The sequence below is a fragment of the Astatotilapia calliptera genome, chromosome 22 (assembly GCF_964374335.1).
Source record: "Astatotilapia calliptera chromosome 22, fAstCal68.1, whole genome shotgun sequence".
Lineage (NCBI taxonomy): Eukaryota > Metazoa > Chordata > Actinopteri > Cichliformes > Cichlidae > Astatotilapia > Astatotilapia calliptera.
The window spans coordinates 4,946,741-4,974,336 of NC_137442.1; the positions used below are offsets into that span (position 1 = coordinate 4,946,741).

General features: G+C 39.8%; 3 protein-coding genes across 7 annotated transcripts in view; 1 reads left to right on the plus strand and 2 right to left on the minus strand.

The window, feature by feature from the left end:
- The window catches only part of LOC113015167 (CCR4-NOT transcription complex subunit 3-like), a 40,477-nt gene extending 23,694 nt beyond the window's left edge, over positions 1-16,783 (minus strand). The window contains exons 1-3 of the mRNA XM_026157102.2: positions 16,623-16,783; positions 9,245-9,307; positions 1,880-1,947 (exon numbers count right to left, since the gene is read on the minus strand). Of these exons, the coding sequence (XP_026012887.1) occupies positions 1,880-1,947; positions 9,245-9,269 (93 nt within the window). The 5' untranslated portion in view covers positions 9,270-9,307; positions 16,623-16,783. The remainder of the gene's footprint in view (positions 1-1,879; positions 1,948-9,244; positions 9,308-16,622) is intronic.
- A 2,194-nt stretch (positions 16,784-18,977) lies between these two features.
- LOC113015188 (coiled-coil domain-containing protein 106-like) lies at positions 18,978-23,226 on the minus strand. 3 transcript variants are annotated; one of them, XM_080296753.1, is made up of 8 exons: positions 23,071-23,188; positions 22,693-22,727; positions 21,757-21,927; positions 21,275-21,466; positions 21,036-21,194; positions 20,734-20,949; positions 20,233-20,393; positions 18,978-19,874 (listed from the first exon to the last, which is right to left on the minus strand). In XM_080296753.1, the coding sequence occupies exons 3-8, from the start codon at positions 21,917-21,919 to the stop codon at positions 19,719-19,721; spliced, it is 1,047 nt and encodes a 348-aa protein (XP_080152879.1). In that variant the 5' UTR covers positions 21,920-21,927; positions 22,693-22,727; positions 23,071-23,188; the 3' UTR covers positions 18,978-19,718. The 3 variants fall into 3 exon arrangements, with proteins under 3 accessions (XP_080152879.1, XP_026012922.1, XP_026012921.1); XM_026157137.2 differs by lacking the exon at positions 22,693-22,727 and having other exon boundaries at positions 21,057-21,194; positions 23,071-23,226; XM_026157136.2 differs by lacking the exon at positions 22,693-22,727 and having other exon boundaries at positions 23,071-23,226.
- A 353-nt stretch (positions 23,227-23,579) lies between these two features.
- tmem238a (transmembrane protein 238a) lies at positions 23,580-27,052 on the plus strand. Of its 3 annotated transcripts, none has more exons than XM_026157171.2 (4): positions 23,607-23,736; positions 24,784-24,805; positions 25,150-25,307; positions 26,629-27,052. In XM_026157171.2, the coding sequence occupies exons 3-4, from the start codon at positions 25,157-25,159 to the stop codon at positions 26,796-26,798; spliced, it is 321 nt and encodes a 106-aa protein (XP_026012956.1). In that variant the 5' UTR covers positions 23,607-23,736; positions 24,784-24,805; positions 25,150-25,156; the 3' UTR covers positions 26,799-27,052. The 3 variants fall into 3 exon arrangements, with proteins under 3 accessions (XP_026012955.1, XP_026012956.1, XP_026012957.1); XM_026157172.2 differs by having other exon boundaries at positions 23,625-23,736; positions 24,781-24,805; XM_026157170.2 differs by lacking the exon at positions 24,784-24,805 and having other exon boundaries at positions 23,580-23,736.
- The last annotated feature ends 544 nt before the right edge of the window (positions 27,053-27,596 follow it).

Here is a 27,596-nt window from a genome sequence, read left to right on the forward strand (position 1 = left end):
AATAAAGTGAGACATAAAACTAACAAAGGTCATCCAAACAAACATGAGTATTTATGAAGAACACAAGCTTCTGGAAGGTCATAAGGAAACGCAGTAACTGCCAACAGCACAATAAAAAGTGGATGTAATGAAGGGAAAAAAGGCAACTGGGATCTTTGTTAATGCGCTAATGACTTTGTGCCTCTTTATTAGCAAAGCCGATGTTCACTGTGGGCGCTGCTGTGCGCTCTGGGCAAAGCATTGTTTTAATAACAGCTGTATTCACTTTGTTTATTATAAGTCTCATGAGTATTGGACATCCTGTTGTGGTAATGGCAACCTTTATTAACTACTAAGGTTAATAAATGCAGGAGTCTGATGAAACTAATGCTGCACAGAAACATTAGCAACAAATAGCCTGAGAGGGAGAAAGTGTCCCCGCAGAGCCTGAATGATAACAGATGGAACGAGCAGTCAATAATAATTGATCACTTGGTTGGCAGAGAATCTGTGAACAATAACTTAACGATTAATATATTTTTAAGACCTTTTTACAAACATGCTTCTTGAATTCTTCTTTAAAACTGCAAACAGAATATTGTCAGGACTGAACACTGATCACAGAGAACATCACGGACCTCATGTGGAGCATTTGCACTTTTTCTGAACATTTTTTAATATTAGACATTTCTTGTTTTTTTATACCTTTGTAGACTATACAAAATAAAGACATTCAGTAAATATGGGATAGAACTTGACATTGCCTTACCCCAGATATATATTAATATGATGCATGCATGCTTTCAGATAGGCACTGATAGGTAACAGAATATAATTTCGAACTTTTTGGGGTAATTTAGAAAGTGTCATCACACAGTGTGTCCAGCCATATCAGCTTTAACTGTGGCATATGTTGGTCACGTGGGTTAAGCAAAAGGGTTTATAAAATCTATTTATTTTAAAAAAGTATGAACATATTATTTTCTGTTTAATGCGTTTTGGTAAATGGTAAAATGGTAAATGGCCTGTATTTATATAGCGCTTTTCTAGTCCCTAAGGACCCCAAAGCGCTTTACACAACAAGTCATCCACCCATTCACACACAGGCAAGCTACATTGTAGCCACAGCCGCCCTGGGGCGCACTGACAGAGGCGAGGCTGCTGGACACTGGCGCCACCGGGCCCTCTGACCACCACTAGTAGGCAACGGGTGAAGTGTCTTACCCAAGGACACAACGAGCGAGACTGTCCAAGCCGGGGCTCGAACCGGCAACCTTCCGATTACAAGGCGAACTCCCAACTCTTGAGCCACGATTAAAATATTGGCAGATCTGTCTGCGTCTCTCTTAACTGCCTGTGAAACTGTGTTTGAGACAAAACTCCAGGTTCTCAGATTCTAGTGGACACATCTGAAGCTGTGTAACATAGAAATGCATGTTGCTAACCTGCTGATAACTTAGCACACCATCCTCTCACTCAAACATGATCGCACATGCTTCAAGAACCAGCATGGCAGCATCCAACATGCTATAACGAAAGCTTCCAAATGCAGAGTACACAACTAGTAGGTGATGTCACAGCTGTCACCTCTATATTTATTAGATACAGTCTATGACATGCAATAATATCAGCCTTCTCTTTTAAGTGGCAACTCGATTTACAGACAAAGTTATAGCAGCTAAGTTGTTTAATGCGTCTTACTGTTAGATTTTCACTTGAGCTCCTCTTCATATGAAAGTAAAGCATAAACCCAGACAATCACTGTGCCACAACACCAACTGACTGCAGCATTAAAATGCAATTATCCCTCTCATCCCTACCATGACTCCATTGCAGGATATCTTTGAGTCAAAATGAAAAAACAGAAAGTTGCAGTCCCAATAATATGATTGTTTCTTACCTTTTGCCAAATATCCTCAAACTGCTCCACTCCCTCCGCTACTTTTTTCAGACATCGATCTATTTCACCTGGAGGAGACCAAAAAAGAGCAAAAAGTTCATATAAAGCATATTAGACGTGTCTCCGTTCTAATTCAAAGAAGCTGTATAAGCAGGTCAAAGCCAGAACACATGACTTCCTCATCAAAGTCATTTCATAAGAGGTGGGAAGAACAGAGTATAAATAATAACGGATTCATCACGTCAGAGCATCACTGACCTCTTTTTTTAGTTAAACTGACTTGTGTTTAAACATGTATGAGATGTAGTCATTAGCACAGAATAATAAAAAGAAATGTCATGTTTGGGAAATTATTTAGTATATGAGCACTGACGCTGCCGATCATAGCTCTAGCTGTACTGGTTATTTGATTAAAACCAGAGTTTTTTCTACCATCAATATATTCCTGCTTCCAGGTTTGAGGCGTTCTGCTCAGCAAAGTGGCTCCAGCTTAAAAACAGGCCACTGGAGGGCTGTTTTTGTGTCGGGCACAAAGAGAAGCGATAAATGCACCATATAACAACAAGGCACTTAAAACTGTGGCTGGCATCTCATGAAATATGCATATTGTAAAAGGCACATTATGCTCCTGAGCAAGTGGTGGCACATATACAGCAGCTAATTCCCAATATCTTAGAAATGCAGCTCCATGAATAGCGTGTGGTGGATGTTTAAAGAGTCAGAAGCGATTAGGGAGTGACAGAAAGAGACAAACACGTCTAGATTTAGGCTCAACAGATTTACGTCTCCCTTCTGTGGTCGCATGGATTAGCTCGTGGCTATCAAATGTAAACAGGAAAATGCTTGCAGTCTAATTTTAACATTTCTGACCTGGACCACATCAGCCTAGTCATTCTGCTTTTTACATACCGCAGAGGAATGTCAATGTAAGTCCTGGAGTGGAAAATCATGATATGCTCACCCGTATCTCATCCAATTACAGCTTTATGTCATGGTTTACTTGGTCAGGGAAAATCAAGATCATCATAAATGTGTACACCCCAGTCTCATAGTAGAATTTTAAATACTATTACATATTTTCTGAACCTAACCATTTATGTTTTTAAAGTTTCAACAGCAACATAAAATATCACAGGCCAAGTGTAGAATCTGGTCCCGTGAGAGACTCAAACTGTGGTTGCTGGTATGAGTGGTGAGATTCTTCACACCACCACCAACCCCTTCAGCCTCCAGCCCCAATATTCACTTTTTCCCATTTAAAAGTGGAAAATATTCATTTAGTGTACACATGACACCAGCCAGACAAACAGCTGTGTTCAGGAAAAAAAAAATAAGGATGGGAAAATTTGTTTCCAGAAACAAAAATCAGCAGATAAAGGGTGTGACTAGTTCACAGACTGTACTAAAATGCATGCACATGTGAAGTGAGGGAAAAAGGTCTGCCAAAAACCACCACACCTCCTAAACAGATATTCCCAACTTGTCATGTTTCACATGTATTTCCAGCAGCACCATGAACACACCATGATGCTCATTTGGTAAAGCGGTAGTTTGTACACAGCCTCAAAATGCAGAGTACAGAAACCAGCGGATGACATGACAGTGACAACCATGTTTTATGGACAGTGTTTGATCTCGGTACTCTCTGTGTCGGTTAAATTCTTTGCATAGATCTGCAAAACAGGGCGACTGTAAATCCCACATAAGGCAGATGATAAAGCAGGTTATGCACTGGGCATGTAACCTTGATAGGTTACTACTGCATGAGTGTGTAGCATCCTCATTTTTTCTGCCCGTCAACTGTGACATCTGATTTCTAAAACCCAGGGCAGAGATGGAAAATGCTCAGCTTTAAGAAAGAAAATGAGATTTCACAAGCAAGGGTGATGACTTGGAGTCTCTAGGAGCCAGCTTGCAACTTTAACTTTTTACCTTCATGGTATTTTCAGAGTTATAGACCCAAAATACATAAGAATGGAGGTGAAATTTGTCCAGTCCCAAGCCCAGATTCACATGAGTGGTCGCTTGAGAGAAAGCACCCAGCACCGCCAAATCAAACATCCAGGGAGCCACCGAAAGTACCTTCCTCCTATTCTCCCTCGTGTTTTTGATCCTTCATAAGCCCATAAATACAGGGCATATCAGCGTGAAATTTTGCAAGCTAAAAATATGTTTACACTAACTCCAAATGCTACAATCACATTTTTGTTTAGCAGGATCTTTTACTATAACCAGCTTGGGACATATCAATATTATGGAAAATAGCAGATTTCCATTAGCATGGCTGCATGTATACCCAGGATATGAATGGAGCTCTGTGCTGGGTCCACCCCACCTCTCGCCCTACGACAGCTGGAAAAGGCTCAGGCACACCCACCACCCTGAACTAAATAAACAACAACTGCACTAATTTAATGTCTATGATGCAGAGTAACAGAAATAAGCACTGGTACCCTGGGTGTTTGATCTGTTTTCTGATAAGTCACAAGAGAAAACTATGACAGGTCTCCTTTCTCCTACATTTTGGGGCGACCGTGGCTCAGGGGGTTGGGAATTGCATCTGTAACCGGAAGGTCGCCGGTTCGATCCCTGGGCTCTCTGTCCTAGTCGTTGTGTCCTTGGGCAAGACACTTTACCCTACTTGCCTACTGGTGTTGGCCAGAGGGGCCGATGGCGCGATATGGCAGCCTCGCTTCTGTCAGTCTGCCCCAGGGCAGCTGTGGCTACAAACGGTAGCTTGCTTCCACCAGTGTATGAATGTGAGAGTGATTGAATAGTGGCATTGTAAAGCGCTTTGGGTGCCTTGAAAAGCGCTATATAAATCCAATCCTTTATTATTATTATTACATTTTTATACCAGACTGACATTGTAGCCGTAACTGCCTGAGAAATGAGTCAAAATGATTGTATAAGAGTGATGTTTAAATATTTAAAAATTCCATAATTTTGACATATTTTCATAGTACGAAAGTAACATTTTGATTTCATACCCTTGTATTTCTAATCTCTTAAATACATCAGACTTTTATTTGATCCACTGTGTGTTTGCTAATGAAGATAACAGGAGTGATGAGGAAATAAGCAGCAACCAGTGAGGTCGAGAGAAACCCGCTGCTGTAGCCAAGTTGTGTGAACAAACTCCAGCTTGAGCCTGGCCTTAAACAGCCTTGATGTTAAGATACTGCCGTGGCTGTGTTATTTTTAGATGAAAGTCTACCTCCTCTGTAATAATACATTACAATTTGACAGAGCCGGGGCCGTGCTGGAGCTTGATCTTTTTTTACTCATGACAACATTTTAGGGGGATACGTATATGGGTTTTTGTTTTTAATGTGACAGCTGTTCAACCGGAGAACTCACGGGAATATCATGTGATAGGATGAGTGATGCTGAATCCTGTCAAAAAAGTGTTTTTTAGCCTGCGGCGACAAGCGTCAGCTGGAGAAACCCATCAAAGTTAAAGACATCGACGGGAGGGAGAAAAAAGCCTCGAGGTTTTTTGGTATTCACACAAAGGTCTGGGTTCAGGTTACAAGACTTGTTGTGGTGAGTGTCAGAATTTTATCCCAGCATTATCATCCAAGAGCTGTGAGTGTGGTAGTACTTGTTTAAATTTTCAAAATAAAAGTATAGAACAAAGAGCTTGACACATGCTCTAGTTTCTGTGAAAGTGTGTCAGCAGTGAGCAGACTTTTGCACAGATGTCTGCCGGCGTGCACGGATGCAATGTCACCCTGTGCACAAAAACAGGTAGAAACATTTTCACTAAACCAAAACAGGAAATGCAAAGAGACAGAAAAATTTATGAGGGAAATAAAAATGATTATACTGTGTGTATACACAGTTCACTCAAAAATTTAACGACAGCACTTTGACCCTGCATGTCAACATCAAGCCTGAAAATTTCCTTGCACACCAAAGTCAGTGATGTCAGTCAGTCAGCCAATTATTTCAGTTTCTATGGTTATTTACGAAGATTTGATGCAAAATGGATTTCTGACTCCAGATCCAAATCTTAAATACATAAAAATTCACAAAATTTGTTATTTTTATTTATTCAAATAACAAACCTTCCACACAACCTTCCTGGTGGAGGTAAAAATAGATAACATATGCAGTCAGGAAGGATGTGGAACTTTTAAAACAACACCGTTCACCCCAAAATCAAATTTACATATCTTCCCTCTGGCTTGTATTGTAATTTATCCATTCAAATTACTTGGATGCGAGTTACCAAGCTTTGAATATATCAGCTGTAGAAATGCCTGCCTTCCTTTGAATAGAATCAAAATGGATGGCACTTAGCTTTAAAAAAAACAAAACAAAACCTTTGAGGTGAAAATAAATCATCATGACCTGGTTATTCAGAAAACTCCACAAGTTTCATGTAGGAACCTTCTTCTACCTGCAGTCGCCAAAATAAAAAGCTGCCTGACAACAAGCTTACATGGCAGTTCACGCTATCAGTGTTTAGACCTTGGCAAAATCTCATCGCTGATGGATACATACTTCCTCCTGCAAAGTAATAATGTGCATAAATGTAATTTTGAACTGTCTTTTTAAATTTTAGCTCTGCCCAAGACAAACTTGTACAGGCCGAATTAACTGTGAGAAACCTCAGCAGCTTTATAAAATGATCCACTAAGGATCTTTTTATCCTATCCTGCCCATTCTGTTACATCTAATAGACAGAGACAGCAGGTAGAGAACAGTTCCTACATGAAACTGCTCACAACAGGTTTTGTTTTCTGAGTAACTGGGTCGTGAGTTTCTCATATTAATTTTTTGGCACACTGAACTAACACCAAAAAGCTAAGCACCATCTAGTTTGATTTTATTTAAAAAGAAGTGTTGGTAACTCACATCAAAAATCATTTGAATTTTTACCCAGTGACTCTGTTTCTTACCCACGAACTCCTCTTGAGTAGATCTGGATAACTCACAGATCAAAATATTACCTTTTTATCTTATGTGCAGATTTTTGCTCCCAGGAATACATGTCAAATATAATTACCGTAATTGTCGGGCTATAAGCCGCTACTTTTTGCACAAGCTTTGAACCCTGTGGCTTTTAGTCAGGTGCGGCTTTTCTATGGATTGTCCATGATTTTTGTCATATCGTAAGACGATTTGTTTTATTTGTTCCGCTGTTGTACGGCACTACGTTGCCTGGCGGAAGGGCATGTGATCGGACACACATCGGGGTTCAAGAGTAGTATGTTGGTCACATGTCCATCCGCCAGGCAACATAGTGCCGTACAAGTAGCGCGAAAAACAAACTTCAAAGTAGCGCTACACGTTCAGCGGGAGGCGTGGATGACAAGCGGCCATAAACTTGCGAAAAGCAAGTTATGCCCAACTCCACCGGTGGATTCTGACAGCGTGGAAAAGTGTGAAAACATCCATGATCACCAACGGATTTCAAAGGGCTGGACTGCTGCATGATGGAGAGGAGGACACCGCCACGGCCCTTCAGAGGGTGTTCGACTCTGACACTGACAACGAGGATTTCTTTGGTTTTGAAAGTGACAACGAAGGAAAGGAGCTGAGAGTGGATGACGAAGCCATCCTGAGCCTGTTCATATCCGACACTGGGGAAGATGGTGGTGAATGACTGACTTTTCTTCTTGTTAAAGCCGTGTCGCGGCACCTGAGCCGAAAAGGTAGTCCGAATCTATTTTTCTGGTGTGCTGTAGGTTATTGTTATGTACTACATTTGTTACTCATTTATGAAGCACAGTACATGTTTCGTACTTGTAATTACCGCTACTTGTACATATACCTAAAAAGTTATGCAAATATGTACCCATAACTTGTTTTTCAAAATAATTAATAAAAGGCGTGTGTCTCCAAACAGCCATCTCTTTCCTGACAATTCCCTTTGTGCATATTCTCTTACATATGATAAGTCAACATTGAAACACCTGCGGCTTTTAGTCAGGTGCGGCTAATGTATGTACAAAACAGGATTTTCCCCTGATTTTAGCTTGTGCGGCTAATATACAGGTGCGCTCTGTAGTCCGGGAAATACGGTACCTATCAACGTAGTGGTACATATATAAGAGAAAATAAAGTAAAGCAGAGTGAAACCCTATTTAAGAAGATCGATATCAATGTGCTTGAAGGTTTTCTGTCCTTATCATCAAGTTATGTTTGGAATCCATGTTCAGATTGCACAAACTCAACAGAAAATGTGCATTCACACTTCAAAGAGACCCGACTTTGTAAAGTGGTTAGTTCTGATGTACAGTGGAGGGCAATCTGAAACTGTCAGGCCGTCTGATTTAAGCAGGCAAACACATAAAAAGCACCTGAGAGGAGAATGAGCTATGTAGGTAATTTTACTGGAGGGCAGGAAAGAATCCAGTCTGACTCCAGACTAAAGAAACAGAAAGAAGCTAAAATGACAAACTTTGGCAAAATGTAGTAGTCTTTGCACACAAAGCAAATGGCCTAGATCTTGGTTCCACTTACCTCTTACCCGTGACTTCAGTGGAAATTTCAGATTCAGGCACAGACTAATTCATGTTCTACACAGTTCTTACAAGTTCACAGAAATTTCTGTTCAATTAGAACCAAATATTTGAGTTGATGATTATAATTTTTATACAGTTGTTGTAATTTGTGTTTTAACTATTTTTTTAAACGATGTTTTATTACAAAACAAAACATCCATCAAAAAATTGTCCTCTGTTTTTTTTCAGGCTACTTAAATTTATTTTGGGCTATCAAAAACTGAAGAGTGTCTGCCCAAAGGGCTACCAGGGATTTTGAAATTTTGCGAGCCCTGTGCACATTAAACCAATCATCTGATGCTCCCGTACTTTCTTCTGTGCTTTTATTTGACACAGAACAAAGCAGGCAAATCTCCCATGCTTTAGTTAAAGTTAGAAAACCAAAACCAGATTTGTTTTAGCTTGCATGTGAAGCCAAACATTTCTAACCTGGCAGGATGAACACTTACGTAACTCCACAAACAAGCTGCTTGTGAACACATGTGACTTTTGTTTACAAGCCCTGGCTCTCTTTTAAACAAGCACTGTGACGTAATTAAGGAAATAAACCAAAGAAAATTTTCCACTTTTGGTCGCAAAACAAACTGCTTGCCAACGAAGCAGGTATAGGTGTGCTCGTGCACTATTTATCTTTTTCCGGTCAGAGTGACACATGGGCGGAGTTTATCACAGACAAAACATCAGGGGACTTTCCAACAGCAACACACATAACACAAACTCTTCATTGAGATCAAATGAGATCTTTATTGTAATTTGTGGTTAACCTAATCCACCTGGCACCTGATCATCTCACTAATGCCCTTTTACACATGCACATGCATGCACACACACACTCAGGCAGAAATCTCACCTTGGAGTTTCCTTTTATCGGCCATGACTGATGACTAGGATGATGTCTTCATGCCTTCTTTCACTGCAGGGAAAAAAAACAGGAGTCTGCATTAATAAATCCCAGGATAGGTGTCACAGAGAAAGACTAAGAATATAAAAATGAAAGGAAACAGGATGCAGAGCGATGATGACTTGTGGAAAGATGGATGGATTGAGGACAGAGGGAGAAATGTGGACACAACTGTCCTCATTAGCTTCTAAAACTCAGTTTGGTTCTCCAGTGAGAACCTTTGGTGAGGAAGCTTCTTTAAAGGAAGCAAAAGTCGAAATGTTTCTGTGGGTGGAAGGATCATTAAAAGTTCCCAGTGCCTTTGTTTGTGATTTCTGAGGGTGTCTCACCCAGTGACTGAGGTGTTTACTTACATATGGCTCTGGCTCTATGCTGTTGTAATTATGACTACTGTACAGGTCTCCAGCTGGGAAGCATCACTCCAATCCTGACTCAAAAAGCTGGATTGAGTATCAGTAAAAATGTGCTAATCTATTCAATTCAGTTCTATGTTGCTCTGCGTTTGCCTCACCATGTGTCAGCAGCAGTGCACCAGTTGTTAGCACGAGAGCAAAAGGAGCACGGAGGAAGCTGCAAGCAAAGTGTCGGCAGTCTCGAGGTATTTCACACCTGTGATGCCAACAGCTTCTCTTTGTATGTTTGTAATAGTTTGTGACTTTACTGTAAATTGTGGTTCTCTTTCTTCTTTTGTTGCCCTGCTGAAAAACTGTGTTTTTGTTGGCAGCACACTGAATTCCCGCCACTTTTCTGCAGCTGAAAATCAAAAAAAGCAACAACAAAGTTGACAGCCGCCATTCCAGGGCAGACCTTTTGATACAATCTGACTCAGCAGTGATACCTAACACTGCTGCGCTGAGCAGATCAGATAGAGGTGAGCAGGTACGACAGGTATGGCGGAAAAGCCGTTTATGAATATAAGTGGCTTCATCAAAAGCTTGCTTTGAGCACGTGGCCTCCAAGGTTTTCATAGCAGAGAGACACCAAAGTCATTCCTCACATTTCTTCTTCTTAAACTCAACTGATGACGACTTCATTAAAACATACAGCGATTAAAACAAAAATCTAATATTTCCAATAATAAGAGCCTAATTTCAATCACAGTTTGATAAAACAATTAGTTTTATAATGAACGGTTGCTACAAAGCTCTCGTTTTATCTTATATTATGAACCAAAGGCACCCATTGCCTTCACAGCAATGCTGTAAACAGCGGATCATCCAGTCCCCACCGCCTCCACCTCTGAAATAAATTAAATTAACTAACTAAATAAATAATACAGATTACAATTACTGGAAAAACTAAACCATAAGATGTGGACTTTTGCCATAACCGAGCAGCCCTAAAGTACTTGCAGTTACAGTTGCAGGTGGCCTGTGTAGATAAAAATGTTTGGAAAGTAGAGCTCATCAGTCAGCACAAGAATAAATATAATACCAGCTGCAGGCCTTCAGAGACAGTTTACTGTAAATATAAACCTGGCATTAAGGTATTTTGTAATTTCATACTGTCATAGTACTATGGAAGGTCATTTAGGGTTCCAGGTGATTCGAGATACAACTGACTGCAGATAAATGATCTCAATGCCTCCAGGTGGATCGCACTTACTTGAAATGCCAATACAATGTAATTACTGCACATTTGTTTTTATGAATTTATTTTTCTTTCTGTCAGATAAATACAATCTTAATCAGCCCAGTACTGATGTTTTATTCATGCTGTGGAATCGTAATTTAACTCTACTTCTGCCCCTTGACAACATAATATTGTGTGAGAACCTGTTTTGACTACAGCTGCACTAAAACACTAAAAGCAACTCAAAGCATAATGCAGGAACAGAGGTCTGATTAAGAACATCATCTCAGTGCCTCTCTCTGGTTACATACACTAACAATTAAGTTTGCTTTAAGGGTTTATATATGACAAAGTCATTAAGTCAACTGTCAGTAATTAAAGGCATTTATATACATTCACAAGTGAGTGAACAGTGAGCGAGTTTCTTTAAGCTCATTAAAGCAATCATCACCATCATTGTTTGTTAATATCGGCAGGGGGAAAATGCAATCAGCGAGAACTAATTTGACTGCAAATTGGCACAAGCCAGAGGAGCACTTAATCAGCTGCAGAAGTTCAGATTTGATACCCAATCTGTCGATGAAGGACGAGCATTATGTGCTATTATTCATCATTACTGATCGCACAACAGGTCAGCCTCATGGTCACTACCGAAACAATGCTGTTTTTTGTTAGGGATTCACCAGCACCAGTGGCCAGTGTTTACATAACAGTTTCATTAGATGGCTCTGTGTTCAATGATTTATCATTATGCAGATTTATTTTTGTCCCTGCAAAACAACCAACGGTCCTGTCCATGAGCTCTCCTCATGTAACTTCTCCTGGCATCTCCACACGGTCGGATATCCCCGTGCTGGTACTGTTCCCAGATCGCCAAAACTAATGTCCCAGGTTCAACACTGCCAGTGACCGAGCTCATTGTTGTGATGTCATAGTTTTGCACCATCACACCACATACCAAACCGCAACTCCATAACTGTAACTACAAACACAATTTAAACCTAAATGCCTGCTTTCTCTGACTTTTGTGGACACTAGCAGATTATTTTTCCACATCTCAAAACTATGACATTATAGCAATATGATTGATCATTTGCAATGTTAAACCTGGACAAATATAGTCCATGTTATATAGCACCAACACGGGAACATCAGACACAGCAAAGCTTCCTGTGATGCCGTGTCTCGCTGGAGGAGCTGGACAACCTGCACACACCTGAATGGTTGCAGTTACTGCCTCATGCTACCAGCAGGAACAAAAACCCTTAAAAGTTGGGAGGGCTAAGCAGAGAGCAATGGTCTGCCATCAACACCTGCTTAAACCATTCCCTTTTTGGGGGTCGTCTTGATGTTGATGCCCCAGTGCACCTGTTGTCACTTAGATTTGTACTAAAGCAGCTGAAATGGATTCCTGGTGGTTTATGCTTCCTAATTGGACGGACTGACATCACTGAAGTTTAACTTACTTTATGTAAAACCGGGCTGCTCAAGTTTTCCCTCGATTTTAAAAGCAGCCAGCGAGAACAATAATGTCTTCAATGCTGATAGTAAATTTTCTGGATTTATTAATTAATTATTATAAGCCAATCGATAGACAACTGTAAGTCTGAGATATTGGAACCATTTAAGCACTAAGGTAACACAGTGAGTCAAACTCCAAGAGCCAAAAATGTTATAATTATGATAATAAATGTTTAGACTTGGAGTGAAACAGAAAACAAATAAATTTCTTTTCTATTTTCTAGCAGGTTAAGAAGCCAAAACCTTATGATAAGCAGCATAATCGAAAAAAGCCACACACAGATGAATATAGATCCTGAAATATTTCAATTCTAACTTCAAAGACATAAGAGCTGCTTCGTTGATTGGACACCCATCAAATTGAGAAGATGATCCTCATGCCTCAGAAAGCGACCAAAGTACACTTAACAAAGTCAAGTAAGGACAGGCGGTGCAGACATGTTATTAATGAGCAGCCTGAGGTGAGGCTGAGAAGATGCTGTGTCAGCTTTAAGGCGCAAACTAGCAGCACGCCACTTGTCAGGTTCAGACACGGGCCATTAAAGAAAGGCATATGTGACGACGCCGGCACCGCTACTGCTTGTGATGCTCTTTTGACACATAAGCTGAGTGAAACTAAGAGCTACAGAAAAAACATTTACATTTTTATTTGTGTTGCAGGAAGTGTGTCCGAGACAAGAAGTGATGCAAGCAGGTTTGACCCCTGTTCTTAAAATGCAAATTAGGAGGAGATGAACATTTAATCACAATCAAAAACAAAAATGGCTCCTTTGCATTGGATCTTGTTTCAATTTACTTTTTAAAGGTGCACCACACAAGATTTTTTTCTCTTTGCATGTTTCTGTTTGTGGAGTACCATCTGACACCTTTTACTGTTCTGTCAGGTAGGTAGCATGCATTCTTCTAACTCTTTGGTTAATGATGATTAGCAAATGTTCCCTCGCAGTAGCATTGCATGGTAAAAATGCATGCAGCCTACCTTTTTCCATTTTCAGTAGGCTTCAAACACCTTGCCTGTGGCTATCTGCTGATACAGGGTACTGATCCAGTAGCAGAGTTATATTAATAAGCTCCATCTCAGAGGAAGAGACTGCAAGTCATTCTTTTTGTTCAAGACAACAGCTGAAGTGAAAAAATTCTAATTGAGTTGAGCCGCTTTATGTTACCCTACGTGTAATAAAAGCTTTCTAACCATTGTGAAACCAAACCAACATCACTCTAGTTTCAACATGATATAATGACCAAACATAAGAGTGAAAGATTGAAGCCAATGCATCAACTCAGCTGAACTTTTCAGTCACATCAGCTTACTTTAACCACAGTCTGCAGTTAAATAAAAAAGGTTTTGCAAACATACAAAGAAAAGCTGCGGTGTACCAGCCATGAAACACCACCGAACTGCTGCTGCTGCTTTGTTAGCCTCCTCCATGCTACGTAAGCTCTGTCACTAGCAGCTACTGTCATGCACTGAAGTAAATACAGAACCACACAGAACTGAAGTGAATGCATCAGCCATCACTGACATCAGATCCAGCTGTTATAGTCAGGATCAAATCAATACCCAGTCGGCCCATCCCTAACTCCAACCCCACCAACTGGTGATCGTTCTACTAATCTGGAGATCCACCGCAAGCTGAAGCATCGCTAATCAGAACCCGAAGCAAGTGAACAACTGGTGCTCCTACTCTGAGCTCACAGAGGCTATAGAGCAGAACACGATCAAACGCTACCAGCTGCAGTCCAAGTCCATCCACGGGATGAGGAACTCATTGAAGAGGCAGCCAATATCACTATTTATTGTCTCAAAGGACACATTAGTAATCAACTGACATGACTTTTTCATGGACGATACAGATAATTAACAACCAAGACTGACCACCAGTATTTGGTACATTATTACATTTGCAGTACAAAACATAAAAACTTTGCAGTCAATATTTGGATATCTGGAAAATGTAAAAAAACATGGTAATGGTAAATGGCCTGTATTTGTATAGCGCTTGTAAAATGTTTTTAAAGATGGCTGTCTATGGTTACCACATGATGACAGAAGACTTCTTACAGCTGTTTTAACCTTCTGCAATGACAGCCTATAACATAACCTATGCTGACGCGCCTGCAGGCATTCATGCTTGTATGTGGTGCATTACACGTTAATTACCTTGTGGTTGTGTCCTGGTATTTTAGATGCAGTGCCAGCCTTGATAGAAAAAAATGCTGGGACTTTTGTGATGGGTTTTTTTTCTACAGGCAAACATATTTGACCCTCAACTTTTTCAACTTCTTTGTACATTCCCTCACATCCCTCCCTCCTGAAACTGCTGACATCTGAGAGTCCTTACATTGAGGCTATGATTATTATAATCTCGCCGATTTATTTAAAAACTGCAACACAAAAGTAGCTGAAATGCAAAGGAGGAGTCCAAGGTACTGAACAGGCCAATTACAGTAGCTGTGGGCTGTGTCAACATGATATGTAATTATGTTTCTAAGTAGGTGCACATATAGGTTATAGAGGTCTCTGCAGCATAGGTTTACTACAGATGTACTGATCCCCAGTTACAAGGGAGAAATCTATGGATTCACAAAGGCCACACTTTGTTTCATCATTGTTCACTCATTCAAGGCATGGAGCACATGTCCTATACAATTTTATTTTATGTTCCTGTCCTGTGGCTAAAGTGAGACTGTCAGAGATTTGCACACCTTTAGTTTTTGAGTTTAGATGCCGAGTGATACAAGGCACATAGAGGTAAATGCCAAGAAAAAAAACAAACGGCACTGTCATCACCTTTTACATCCCGATAAACTTCCAGAGTGGAAAAAAAGTATTTCTCCAGAGGGTTTATTATCCATGTGTGGACCCAAAGGCCATTTTATGTGAAGAAGGCCTTTAGCTTTAATCATGACTGGTACACACAGTACCTTATTTGAACCACTGATTTAAAAACAAAAAAATGTGTGATATGCTTTACGAGCTGCAAAACAAATGAACCAAGCGGTTAAAAAATAAAATCATTTTGTTGCAGCACTGGAAGAAGGGAATTTCCATTGGAGGTGGATGAAACCTCTTTGAGAAACTGCCAAACGCTTGTCACTGTATAAACAAAAATTTTAAAAAAGGACTCCAGGTGACTCCGGCATGTAAAGCCAGGGTTTTCCTGCATAAGACAAATTTTGCTACCCCCTCAAAAAGAGACCCCCCCCCCCCCCCCCCCCCCCTGCGTAAAGTACATTATTGCCTATGAAATGGCCAAAAAAACAAGTTAAAAAACACTTGTGTGATTTATGACTTTGTCTTCTGGTTATCAGCTTTCCCTTGTTTTGTTTATTATGTATGCTGCCTATTTTTAGTTTAATCTACACTTTGATCATTCCACTTCTGTATGTCTGCCAAAGCATTCTGTAAACTGTGTTTTTTTTAAAGGTGCAGCATAAATAAAATTGTATTCTATTTCTGTGATGACAAGTTATGTAGGAAGTTCAACTTTCAGGGTTTGGGATTAATAGGTGATTGAAGCCTTTGTGGTGCTGTTGAACTTTGTATGCTTGCTAAAGGTAATCTCACATTAAACCACCTTAGCTAACTAAACTCCCAGCTGTGTGTACTTATTTGCTAACTCTTTGTCCTCTACTCGGTTTCTGGGATCAAAACTTTTGCGGGAAACCTGGACTCCGACTTAAAAGAGCCTCACTGTTTAGTAACTGAGTCCTAGTCTGAATAACAGAACTACAATAAAGAAACACTGTCAAATAAGCTCCAGCATTAGTTTTACACACATCTGCACACATCTGGAGACAGCCCCTTCCTGTCCACACTGAACTAAGTTTGGACCAACAGAGGACGCCTAGCCTTTTATGACCGTGTCTGACAGCCGGGCTGCTCTTTGAGAGGCTTTGAGCAGACACCCAGGTGGCGTTTGTGCACCGGGGAGTAGTATTTGTTAGCCCGGGATGTTTACAAACAATGCGGGCATCATTACTCTGAGAGCAGCTCCAGCCCAGCACATACACTTCAAAACAAACTCAACTTCGCGTTACACACCGCGGCTCGGCAGAGGAAGTTCCGACTCTAATGCAAACGCGCACACTTGAAGTTGTTGGCAGTACCGAGAGCTGCAGCTTCCCACTGGCTGCGCTATTTGATGTGGGAGACACAATTTGGAGAGGGGGGAGAGAGAAAATAGGGGGAAGGCACACAAATTCATCACTTCTGGCTCGACCGTCACTTTACCTGGATTTTTCCGAGGTGCGAGTGCTTTCCTCAGTCGCCACACTCCGCTAAATCTTCAGCGATTCACCACGAAGGGTTATTTCCTTTAAAAAAAAATGTCAATTCTTCTCGCTAAACAATCACTCCGCACATCCAAGATGGCTACCAGGAACACCTCCTCCTCCGATGCCCTGTTGGACAAGAGTTCCGCCTAGCTCGACTGTGATTGGGCACCGAAGGCGGCTCCCGCGCTTCTATTCGGTGAAACCGGTTGTCAGTCCAAACAGGCTGGTTTTACTACTTCCAGCGTAGCTCCCGCTCTGATTGGCCCGCTCAGAAAGGTTAAAGGGTAAACTGAGTTTACGACCTCCCCCCGCCCCCTCAGACACTAAACGCACCCCCTGTGTGCCGCAATGTATTGTGGGAAATGAAGTTTGTGCAGTTGTCATTTATTTTATATTTTTCTATTTTGAACGCCATGACAGTAAACGTTTATTATAATGTTGTTTTTCTGCTAAAAACTAAAAGAGTAGTTTATAATAGATAAATACATAAATATAAACGTATACAAGCTGTTTATTTTAGTGGGTACAAGTTTGAATATTTTGCATAATTCAACGCTTAGTCAATGCTTAGTCAAAAAACTGAGACCTCTTTGCATATTGCAAATAACAATTTAATGAATGCCATTATTACATACAGTACTGTGCAAAAGTCTTGAGCCATGCTGTCATGCTGAAAATGAAGCTGTTCCCAGCTGCTTTCACAGTTTTTACAATATCACCTGTTTTCATAGGATCTCCAACAAACCAGCTGAAATGAAGCTCCAAACCATCACAGAGCTTCCACCAGGTTGTACAGATGCCCATAGCCACAACTCTCCTGTGACCTCCCATGTACTCCTGCAAATATTGATAACAAATTGTAGCCAAACCTTCAAAATTGGATTCAGCACTACTTTAGACCAGTTGCCTTTAATGTGCATTCGAGTTATTGTGTAATTTGGCATACCTCAGCCTTTTTCCCCCTCCTTTGCTAAGAATGGCTTCCTGACAGCCATTTTCCACTGAGACCATTTCTTTAGTGAACAGTAGACATAACTGAAAAGTCAGATGCATCTCTCAGGTCTTTGCTGGATGTTTGCTGTCATTTTGGAAGGATTCAAGTAAAGAAATGGGAACAAATTGTGTGTTTTTGCAACAGGGTGCAAGTTACAAAGTGTCTAAGACACAATTTAAAATGGGATCTTTGCGTGTAGACAAAACTGAACTATTTCTTGAGTTTGGTGCCTTTTTATGCTTGAATGGCTCATAGATCAGTGCAGTGGTTCCCAAACTTTTTTTGCCAGGCCCCCTTTGTTTTACAAGAAAAATGTTAAACACACACACGCACGCACGAACACATCCTCCAACCACACGCACCCATATTTTGCTCCATTGCGGTTTATTTCACACCTCAAACATTTTGCAAACAATTAAGCAAATACAAGTAGCCTAATCTGCAATAAATTACAGGTAGTAATGAAATAAACTACTAAATCTTTTACGCTACGTCCGCACCTACACGGGTATTTTTGAAAACGCAGCTGTTTCGTCCACACGTAAACGGCGTTTGGAATCAACGAAAACAGATTTTTTTAAAAACTCCTTTTTTGCGTTTACGTGTGGACGAGGAATACAGAGTTCGTCACGTAACGTCAAAGGTATGTGCCTTTTTTCACGTCACGCTGTGCTCCACGTTATTGTTTAGATGAGATGAATTGCAGAATGGCAGATAGAAACAAAAATACTGTTAATCTGACTATCTTCAGGTTTTACACGCTTATACACACGCAGTTACAGTCAGAGGCGTCATTTTGGAAAAAAAAAAAAAAAAGCAAGCCTTCTTCAGTTTGCATAATGACTGAAACTAGCCCACTGGTGAACAACGGGCTGTGAGGTCAGTTTCATCATTAGATTAGTGAAAAAATAAAATAAATAAAATTACAAGCAAATCCCAAATGATGTGGAGCATAAAATAGACCTATAATAAACCCATATGTAATATATACATTTAGATGTACATGAAAAAAAACTGGGAAAAGATTTTTATGTTTTGAGCCCGGATCAATATTAAATGTTTTGGATCCCATTGATCCCTAATAACAATTTCTCTTTATTAATGAACTAATTCCCCAAATTCTTCCACTGGAGGGCGCTAGAGTCTGCAAGTCTAATTTTTCTTTTTTTAGATAACATCTTTTTAGCAAAACATTTAAGTCTAATTTGATTTCTTTAGCTCTTAATGACTTTGTTTGTAAACACTGAGCTCAGCACGTTGTCACTTTGTCAGCCTCATTACATCAAATGAGTCAGAGTCAGGAAAACAATACATTAATACATTTAAGGTTATTTAATCTATTGTACAGTATTGCATTTTACATGTTATGTTATCAGAATTGAAAAAAGAAAAAAATTCACATCACCGTTAATACTTTCACATTTAACTTAAACAACTTTTGTATGAAACACATCAATGAATAAAGTTTTTTTAATGAAACATCAAAAATCCATGTACATCATTTCAGTGCAAAAGGAAAAATCAAACACTAAGCCAAAAATAAAGATAATAAATATTTCTCTCTTATATAACAAAACTTTGAGGCACATTTACTCGAACTTCTGTCTCTTATACCTGCTCTATAAAATATCTGCAGGTACTGATGAATCAGACGGTTCCCTCAAGAAAATTATAATACCTCAGAGATGAGTTATTATAATTAACAACATATGCGCTCTCTCTTTTTAATTCTTCAGTTAATTTTTAGGGTAAAGCAAAAAAAAACAAAAACAAAAAAACCCCCCAAAAAACAAGTACTTCAGTCTTCAGTGTGAAACACTGTCATAGCTCAGAGGAGTAAAAAACTACTCTCAACTGTAATAGCTGCACAAGGAAAAACAAACAAAAACATAAATAAAGCAGTTCAATGAAAATAAATAAATAAATAAATCAGAATATGCCCTGTAATTTGGCATTTAATCTTCTCACATCCTATTATATATTCTGACTTTAAGAAAAATGAGAACAAAGTGCAGAAAGCTCCCACCAGCTGGTCCTGCTGCCCGCCTCGCTCCGCTCTCAGTTTCTGAACCTGTAGGAGATGGGCAGCAGCTTGTGAGTCTTCTTCATGGTCTGGACTTTGGCGTGCGTCTCGTCATCCATCGTCTTGTAGCACCTCCGGGCGTAATCCAACAGCTTCTCCTTCGACGCCTCAAACTCTCCGACTTCTGACACCTGCAGGAAATGTTGGACTGTTCACGGATTCTAAAATAATTTCAGTTTTATAATATGCAAACAGAAGCTCTATGCAGTTATTCCTATCAAGTTTTCTTATTTTTAGAGAATCCTACATGCAAAGAATTATTTCAACACTAGAAACTTTAATAGAAACGTCTCCTTGAGTCTAAGCGCTTTACTTGGAAAGTGTGATAAACTTAGAGTGAATCATTGGAGTTCCTTAAAATGTAGACTTTAAAAAAGAAATAGTGGAAATTCACAGATACAATACAGATGGCAAATTATTATTATTTTTCTTCAAATTACTTAGTTGAAAGAACAGCTCAATAAAACAGGAAATCAGAGGAGTCCTCACCTTCTCTGGAGCCACCAGCAGCAGCTCGGCGATGGGGGAGGTGGAGGCCATGGTGTTTCGGTCGACTCCGTGGATCTGGAAGGCTCTGGACATGCTCCTCACCCGCTGGTAGGTGGACAGGATCTTCTTGTAACGGATCAAAACCCCGTCTGGGTCTTTAACTGATGGAAGGAACATAAAATGCTGAGTGAAGTAAGTGTGTCATAGACAGGAGGCTGAGGCTCCAGCACAGTGTTGTTGTAGCGTTTTTGTTTCCTGCTGATTCAGAATGATGAGTTTCTAATAACGACTTCTTAGCTGGGGTTAGAAATGCAAGTCGAGCCCATATTATGTATATTTGACAACATGGGGGAGTTTGGATAAAAATGTTTTTGGGATTAAAAACAGAGTTCTGGATTTTAACACGACTTTTGTTTTTTAAACTTTTCACATCAGAACCAAAACAAGATTTATGTGAATTATAGTTATATTACATCATGTCTTCTGTCACATGACTCTCACCTCTCTGTCGTTCCCTCCCGTGTGTGATCCTGAAGACCCTCCTCATCTTCATCCTTGGCTCTCCACTGACCCGCCCTCTGCCCTTCTTCCTAATCCCCTTCTCTACTGAAGAGTCCACATCTTCCTCCTCTTCCTCCTCTTCTTCTTCTTCCTCCACATACTCGTCCTCGGTGTAGTATTTGTCTTCTTCCACGTGAAACTCCTGCTTGGTTACAGCTACAAAAACCCCAACAAAACAAAAACATGACAAAAAGACTTCTCTACTTTAAAGTTAAGCATTTAGAACATATTCATTTACATACGTGTGTCAGCATCTTCCTCACCAGCGTTGCGGCGGCTCCGAGATCCTGATCCCTGGATGCGTTTGAGGGTCATCCCGGACCTGGTGGTCATGGGGGACGGAGGGGAAGGAGAGCTGGCAGGCTGGATCTTCACACCACGCTGGGCATCCCCGCTCCACTCTATAATTGGGAAAACACAAAATCAAATGCTTTTTTTATTTCTGAAAACTTTAAATGGGGTGAGAGTCAACGAGCCTGACCCTCAGGACTCCTCATGCTGACGATGAAGCGGTCCAGCTGGCAGCGCAGGAAGTTGCGTTCCTCCTCGAGCTCCTCGATGCGCTTCTGCAGCCAGGCGTTCTTCTCCAGAGTGACGTAGAGGTGAGCGCGCAGGTTAGAGATCAGGATGAAGGTGCTGTACTGAGAGTGAGGAGGCTCCTGCACCACTGGCTCTGCAGGAGGAGGAAGACGAGGGAAAAGACGGGAAAGAATGAATACATACATACATATCTCAAGTTAACAGTTTATGAATACGTATTATACCAGGAAGCCAAAAAATACATGTTTTGTCGAAATGTTTTTGGACAGTGACATGTTTGTAGTTTTGCTTCTATAAACCAGCACCATGTGTTTAAAATCAAACAATCGGGATGTGATTGAAGCTGTTCTTTCTAGTTTTTGGTCAAAGAATTTAACAAAAGCATCAACTGTTTGGGAATTACAAACATTTTCAGTGACATACCATCCATCATCTGCTGGCCTTGGTTCAGGTGATAGGGAGGAGGTCGTTCTATATTCTCCTCCAGGGGAAAGGAGACCTCGTAGGCATTTAGATATAAACCTCCTCCTCCTCCTCCTGCTGCTGATGAAGATGATGCTGCAGCTGCTAATGATGACTGGGGCATGTAGTGCTCTGACATAAAAAAAGAAAAGAGGAAAAAACTCAAAAATAGTAACTAATAAACCTGAAGTCTGTGAAAAATGTTTCCATCTTGCCTTTAATAAATATTATCAGTATGAACATTTTAATATGTTAGGTGATATTCCACACAACAAGAGTGTGTCTCTCTGTCTACCATCTATTGTTTCATACACAAACACTAAGTTCACACTGAGGCCTTAGTGCTGAACGTACAGGCATATATATATATATATATATATATATATATATATATATATATATATATATATATATATATATACATATACATATACATATATACACACACACACACACACACAATTATTGTTATTATTGGGCCACATTAGTAATAATTCTGTGGTTTCAACGTTCAGCCACAACTTTATTTTCTCTTGCTCATCCCCAAAGGTTGTGCCTTATTTAGGAAATGCTCTCAATTAAAAAGTCATTTTTATAGAGATTAATAAATTCAGTTTTTCAAAATCCCGAGTCAAAGCATAGTACAAAAATAAGTAGCAGTGACAGAATTTTGCTATAATTGATAAACTCATACCTTTTCCCTTTAGCTTTACTAGCTTAACGTCCTACCCAAATTCAAAGACATAATATTTATAAAATATATATATATATATAATAATATGAAACAAAATAACGAAGCGAAAGTTTACGTTTTAAAAAGAGGCTCCTATGGTTGACGAATGCAGATTAATTACTGCTTATCAGTCGCTTGTTAAGGTTAATAAACCAACAACTCACCGAGGTTACTCGCATAGCCTGGTAGCCCGCTTACGCTTTAGAAAAACGGCGTGAAAGCCCAAAGAGTGAAACGAAAAGAAGGAAGCAGAGCATCAATAAAACAGTCATTACAGAAAACTAGCAAACAAACAAGAACCGTGTATTTAAAAGTAAAAGTGATGTCAGGACACAAAAGGGCAGCCAGCACTGCTTCTCAGGAATGTTTGTGATCAGGTTTTAGCTGCGTTAAAGCTAAAGGCGAGTCCACTTTTCATTCTTTTAACATGTGCAGGGAAGAAAAAGAAAGAGTGCGTTTGGAGAAGGTGTAAAAGTTTAAATGTCTGACTCCTGGCGCTCGTACGCCTGCTGTGGGCAAGTGGATGGGCCGCATGTTGTTACCTGGTGGGCTTGCATCCTCTCTGCTGGTGGAAGGATTCATGGCTGAGAGGTCTGCCGGGCAGCAGCTACAGAGCGGTAATAAACCGCGTGTTTGGATAAACCTGTTATTATTTGTCTCCAGTAGTTCTGTGCGCAGTTATACTTCAGTAATATGACCTGAAACCAGCCACACCTGCGGCCCTACAGCCCGCCTCGCACACTCCCGGTGGCAATTACCTGATTATACTGGCGGGAACAGGTGTACCGCGCGCAGATTTAGTTGTTTCACACATGCGCAGAGGGGCGGTGTTTTTTTTTTTTTTTTTCCCCCTAAAAGATTTCCATTCAAATTAAAAGAAATATCTAAAAAGTGTTAAAAGGGACCTTATTATTCTTTATTAATCAATAAAACACTCACATTAAATAAATACAGTGAAACTATAACAATAAAAAGTGCGTTTTAAAAATAAATTTCTTTGCGTTTATGAAGCTGTAAAATGCCAAGAAGCAAAGGAAAAGAAAAAGAAGAAGAGGGTGAAATCCGGACCGGAAACGTGTCACCAGAAGGGCGTGGTGGCTGCAGGTGAGTAAGAGCGCAGATCAAGCCGGAAGTGAAGAACACGGTGGAGAGAACAAACCCGTCTACGGAGGCGTTGTTTTTTATAACTTAACGGACAACAGCAGCACGTGAGTCAAAGTTTATGTGTGAAAGAAAGTCTTTAAATTAACTTTAGTTCATAATCCAAGAGAACATTGTTATGTTCTCCTGTTACAAACCAGGCAGAAACAGCTCTGGGTCTAGTTGACCGCTTGCAAAAAGATTGAATCCTCCTGTCAAACACAGTGACGCCGTACTCCTTTGTGTACAGTGTACTCTTTACCGGCTTCAGTTAGTTCAAAATGCAGCTGTGTGTCTGCGTTACTAACTGTGAAGCACTATGGTTAACTTTATTGTTTTTAATATTTGCTATATCAATAAATTTTGGTTTGATTTGATATGTTTGGTATAGTCTTATAAGGGTCTCACACAGGCAGCTTTCACATAAATCAACCCTCTTATGATGAGCAGGCAATTCAAATTTGGGATAAGAAGCTGATAACATTACACTGTTTCCATAGTCTTAAGAAATTAAACATGTAAAGTTTTGTATTTTATTACATTTGCCGATCTTAGATTACTTTGCAGATGCTCACACAATCAGTGACTAACACAGTAACCTCGTGGTTCCTCTTAAGGCTTTTGGTTCAGTAACATGGAGCATCTATGGAAGCTGCAGGTTGTCATCAGAGACGTGGATCTTCTTACCTCCAGAACTTAAACTGCCCCTAACAGGGATCATCTTGAAACTAAACTGAGACAGTTTTTAAAGCAGACTCAGTCACGAATCATGTATAACCTACTGCTTCTGGTTCTGTGGTACATTATTATATTGCAGCTAGTGTCATCTTTCTGCCTGAAAGACACTGTTCTAGTAGAAAGTTTCAGGTCCCTACTGTCCCTAGCTTTCTAATGAAGGAAAACAGTTTTGTTTTGTCTTTTAGGAAATCATCTTTGGAAGGCTGTCTTAAAATATAATTATCTAGTTAACCACTTGAGCTAGAGCCTTCATATTATCTGGTACCATTATCTGGTACTCTATGATTAAGAACGCTCAGGAGTGGTGTTCAGTTTAACACAGAATCACTGATGCTCAAAATCCCTAAAATATTTGAATGTGTCATCTTTGTCAGCAGGTTTTGGAGGCCAGTTTTGCAGGTAGGAGACTGATATTGTATTTACAGCTTCTCATAGACCAGGATCATAAATTTCTTTCAGAGACCAAATCAGGAAAGCAGTCCCTCCTTCTTTTGACATTTCAGATTCTAGGCCTCTGTCCCATGTATTTAGCTTTAATCTAAACTCTGATCAGAATGTAAATGTCTGAATTCTGTGTATTTACAACATTTAATTTAAACATTTAATATGTTTAATTTTGTCAGTGTTAACGTGAATCATTCTTCCACTAGTACATGTGGAAGCATCAGTGATCCTGTAGCGGGTTTAGTTCACCTGTGGTTCTGTCAGATTGTAACAGTCTTTCCTCTCCTCCTCCCTCCCAGCTCAATAATGGGCGAATATACTGGGTTGTCCCACTGTAAACTGGCTCTGGCGTTTGCCGTGTTTATGGATGTAGTGGGTGGAGCCGCTCTGCTGGTGGGGGTCTTCGCCAATCTGAAGATCCAAGACAGGGACCTTGGAGACGTGTTGGTCTACTCTGGTATGCTTGTGTGGCTTAATCAAAAACAGAAGTGGGTTGACATTAAACAGAAGTGACGAGTCAACTGGAGCGTGAATTAGAATAGAATAGAATAGAATTCAACTTTATTGTCATTGCACATGCACAGGTACAGGGCAACGAAATGCAGTTTGCATCCATCCAGAAGTGCTTTAGTGATATAGATATATTACAATATATATTAGCAATAATATAGATATGTGAGTATATTACAGAAATGGGTCTTAATTATTAGAATTAATATAAACTCACAGTCATAGCAGCATATACATTAATTCACAAGCAGAGGAAGGAATTTTGCACATCTCTGTGAACTTTAAAGCATCAAAATTAGCTCTCTGCAAAAGTTATTATAACTTCAGGTACTCAGTGAATAGCTGTCTGCATATTTGTAGCTGTACACACACACACACACACACACACACACACACACACACACACACACACACACACACACACACACACACACACACACACCTCCTCTGCACCCGCTAGCTAAAAAGCTAGTACTCTGACAATGGTGCCAAACAGGGAGCTGATGCTGGAGGCAGACAATTTCAAGATAGGTGGGAGAGAGACTGCCATGTCTCCATTTACCTTCAGGGAACAGACAAAATGTGATTCTCTGAGCCAAATCTCAAAGTGATGGAGCTTCAAAAGCAGATTTCTCACAGCAGTGAAAATAGTCGAGTCAGCTGTTTTCAGAATAACTGCAAAGTTTATTTGCAGATTCTTTCCTGGCTGGAAGCTGGGCTGCAATATCCACTCATCCATTCATGCATCCGCCAAAATGTGCCAGCCAACTGCATATATGACACCAATGATGTAATTACCATTTCCTGGTGATTTGTGATTTTGTCCAGGTGGTCTTAACCATGCAAACTATGTAAATATCAGTTATGTGGAATATCAGACAATATCAAAGGCTAAACTGCAACAAAGTCAAACAAATGCCAGACTCTACAAATATGAAACAGCATTTGAACTTTTACTGTGCAGTAGAAGTACAGAGCACAAGAAAGGAGTAGAGTGACCTTTATGATAGAACTGCAACAAAATAGATGAGGAGATAAAATGTTACACAAAAATATGAGAAAACTTGTGGGTGGAAATCAACTATTACAGAAAAAGGCTTAAAACAACACGTGCTCTACATCTTTTTTTATTATTTTTATTAAGGAGATAATCTTTGCTTCTTTCTCAAGACTAGATCATTAAATGGGCTGGGGTTGTAATTGTTCTGTTTAGATGAATTTCTATGACCTAGTAATAAAAAAATGATGAATCTGTGTCCTCTGCTCAGGAGCCCTGTTTTTACTCGTGTCTCTGGCCGGATGGGTGTTGTGGTACAGCGGAAACATCGAGGGCCTGTCACTTGCAGATGACAAGAAGCAGGGACACATCAGCTACGCCGTCGACCGCATTGCCCGAACCCTCAGCCGCAAGATACGCTCGCACAAATACCGCAGCTGAGCAGGAAGTCCCTTTCATTTTAAAAGCCTTTTGATGGTGTTCAGTGTTAATGAGAAACAGATGCTGAATCAAACTGTGTGTGAAAGTGTTACAGACCTCTCCAAAAGATTTCAGAGTGTTACAAAGCTGAAGCGTTTGCCTTATTATGACCAGTATTCTTCTTTTTTATATATATCATCTGACTGTTGTTTAACAGAGCAGTGTTGTCTCATTGGATTTCAATAAAAAAAAAGCTCTTTATATAATTATGAAAATATGTTTTTTGTTTTATTTGATTATCAGGTTTATTTAAAAGTGACTTAAATATTTAGTTTGAAACTAAAAATGCAACAAAAATAAATGTCATATTAATATTAATACAGCAATCTGTCAATAGAGACACAACAGTAGGCAATAGCAGGACAGGTACTGCGTGCATTATGTCATTAAATGGCCTATTAATGCCATTTTATTTATGTTACAATATAACAGCTGTTAGAATTCACTATTGTATTTATTCATGGATTTACATATATAGCGAACAATACAAGACTAATATGCATATAAACCTCTGCATATGTTAGAACTGTTTGTAATTAAAATAATTTTTCAGTTGGACAACATAATGAAGAGGAAATAAAGTTGTAATGAGGTTACAGACAGGAAAGTAGTAAAACAAAGAACAACAGAGCATTCTGACAATGCACAGAAATATCGAAAATCATACCACATTGTAATATATATAAAATATTATAATATCTATTAAGCATTTTACTCAGTGGTGTTTCAGTGAGGTTTTGACCTCCCCTGTGTCATAAT

Bases quoted from the DNA above. Each gene is read 5' to 3' on its own strand.
- LOC113015188 (XM_026157136.2), bottom strand. From the start codon at position 23,110: ATGAATCCTTCCACCAGCAGAGAGGATGCAAGCCCACCAG. The intron at 21,928-23,070 runs GTAACAACATGC...TTTTTATGTCAG, and splicing joins AGAGGATGCAAGCCCACCAG to AGCACTACATGCCCCAGTCA. The intron at 19,875-20,232 runs GTGAGGACTCCT...CATTTCCTGCAG, and splicing joins TGCTGGTGGCTCCAGAGAAG to GTGTCAGAAGTCGGAGAGTT.
- tmem238a (XM_026157170.2), top strand. From the start codon at position 25,157: ATGGGCGAATATACTGGGTTGTCCCACTGTAAACTGGCTCTGGCGTTT. The intron at 25,308-26,628 runs GTATGCTTGTGT...TCCTCTGCTCAG, and splicing joins AGACGTGTTGGTCTACTCTG to GAGCCCTGTTTTTACTCGTG.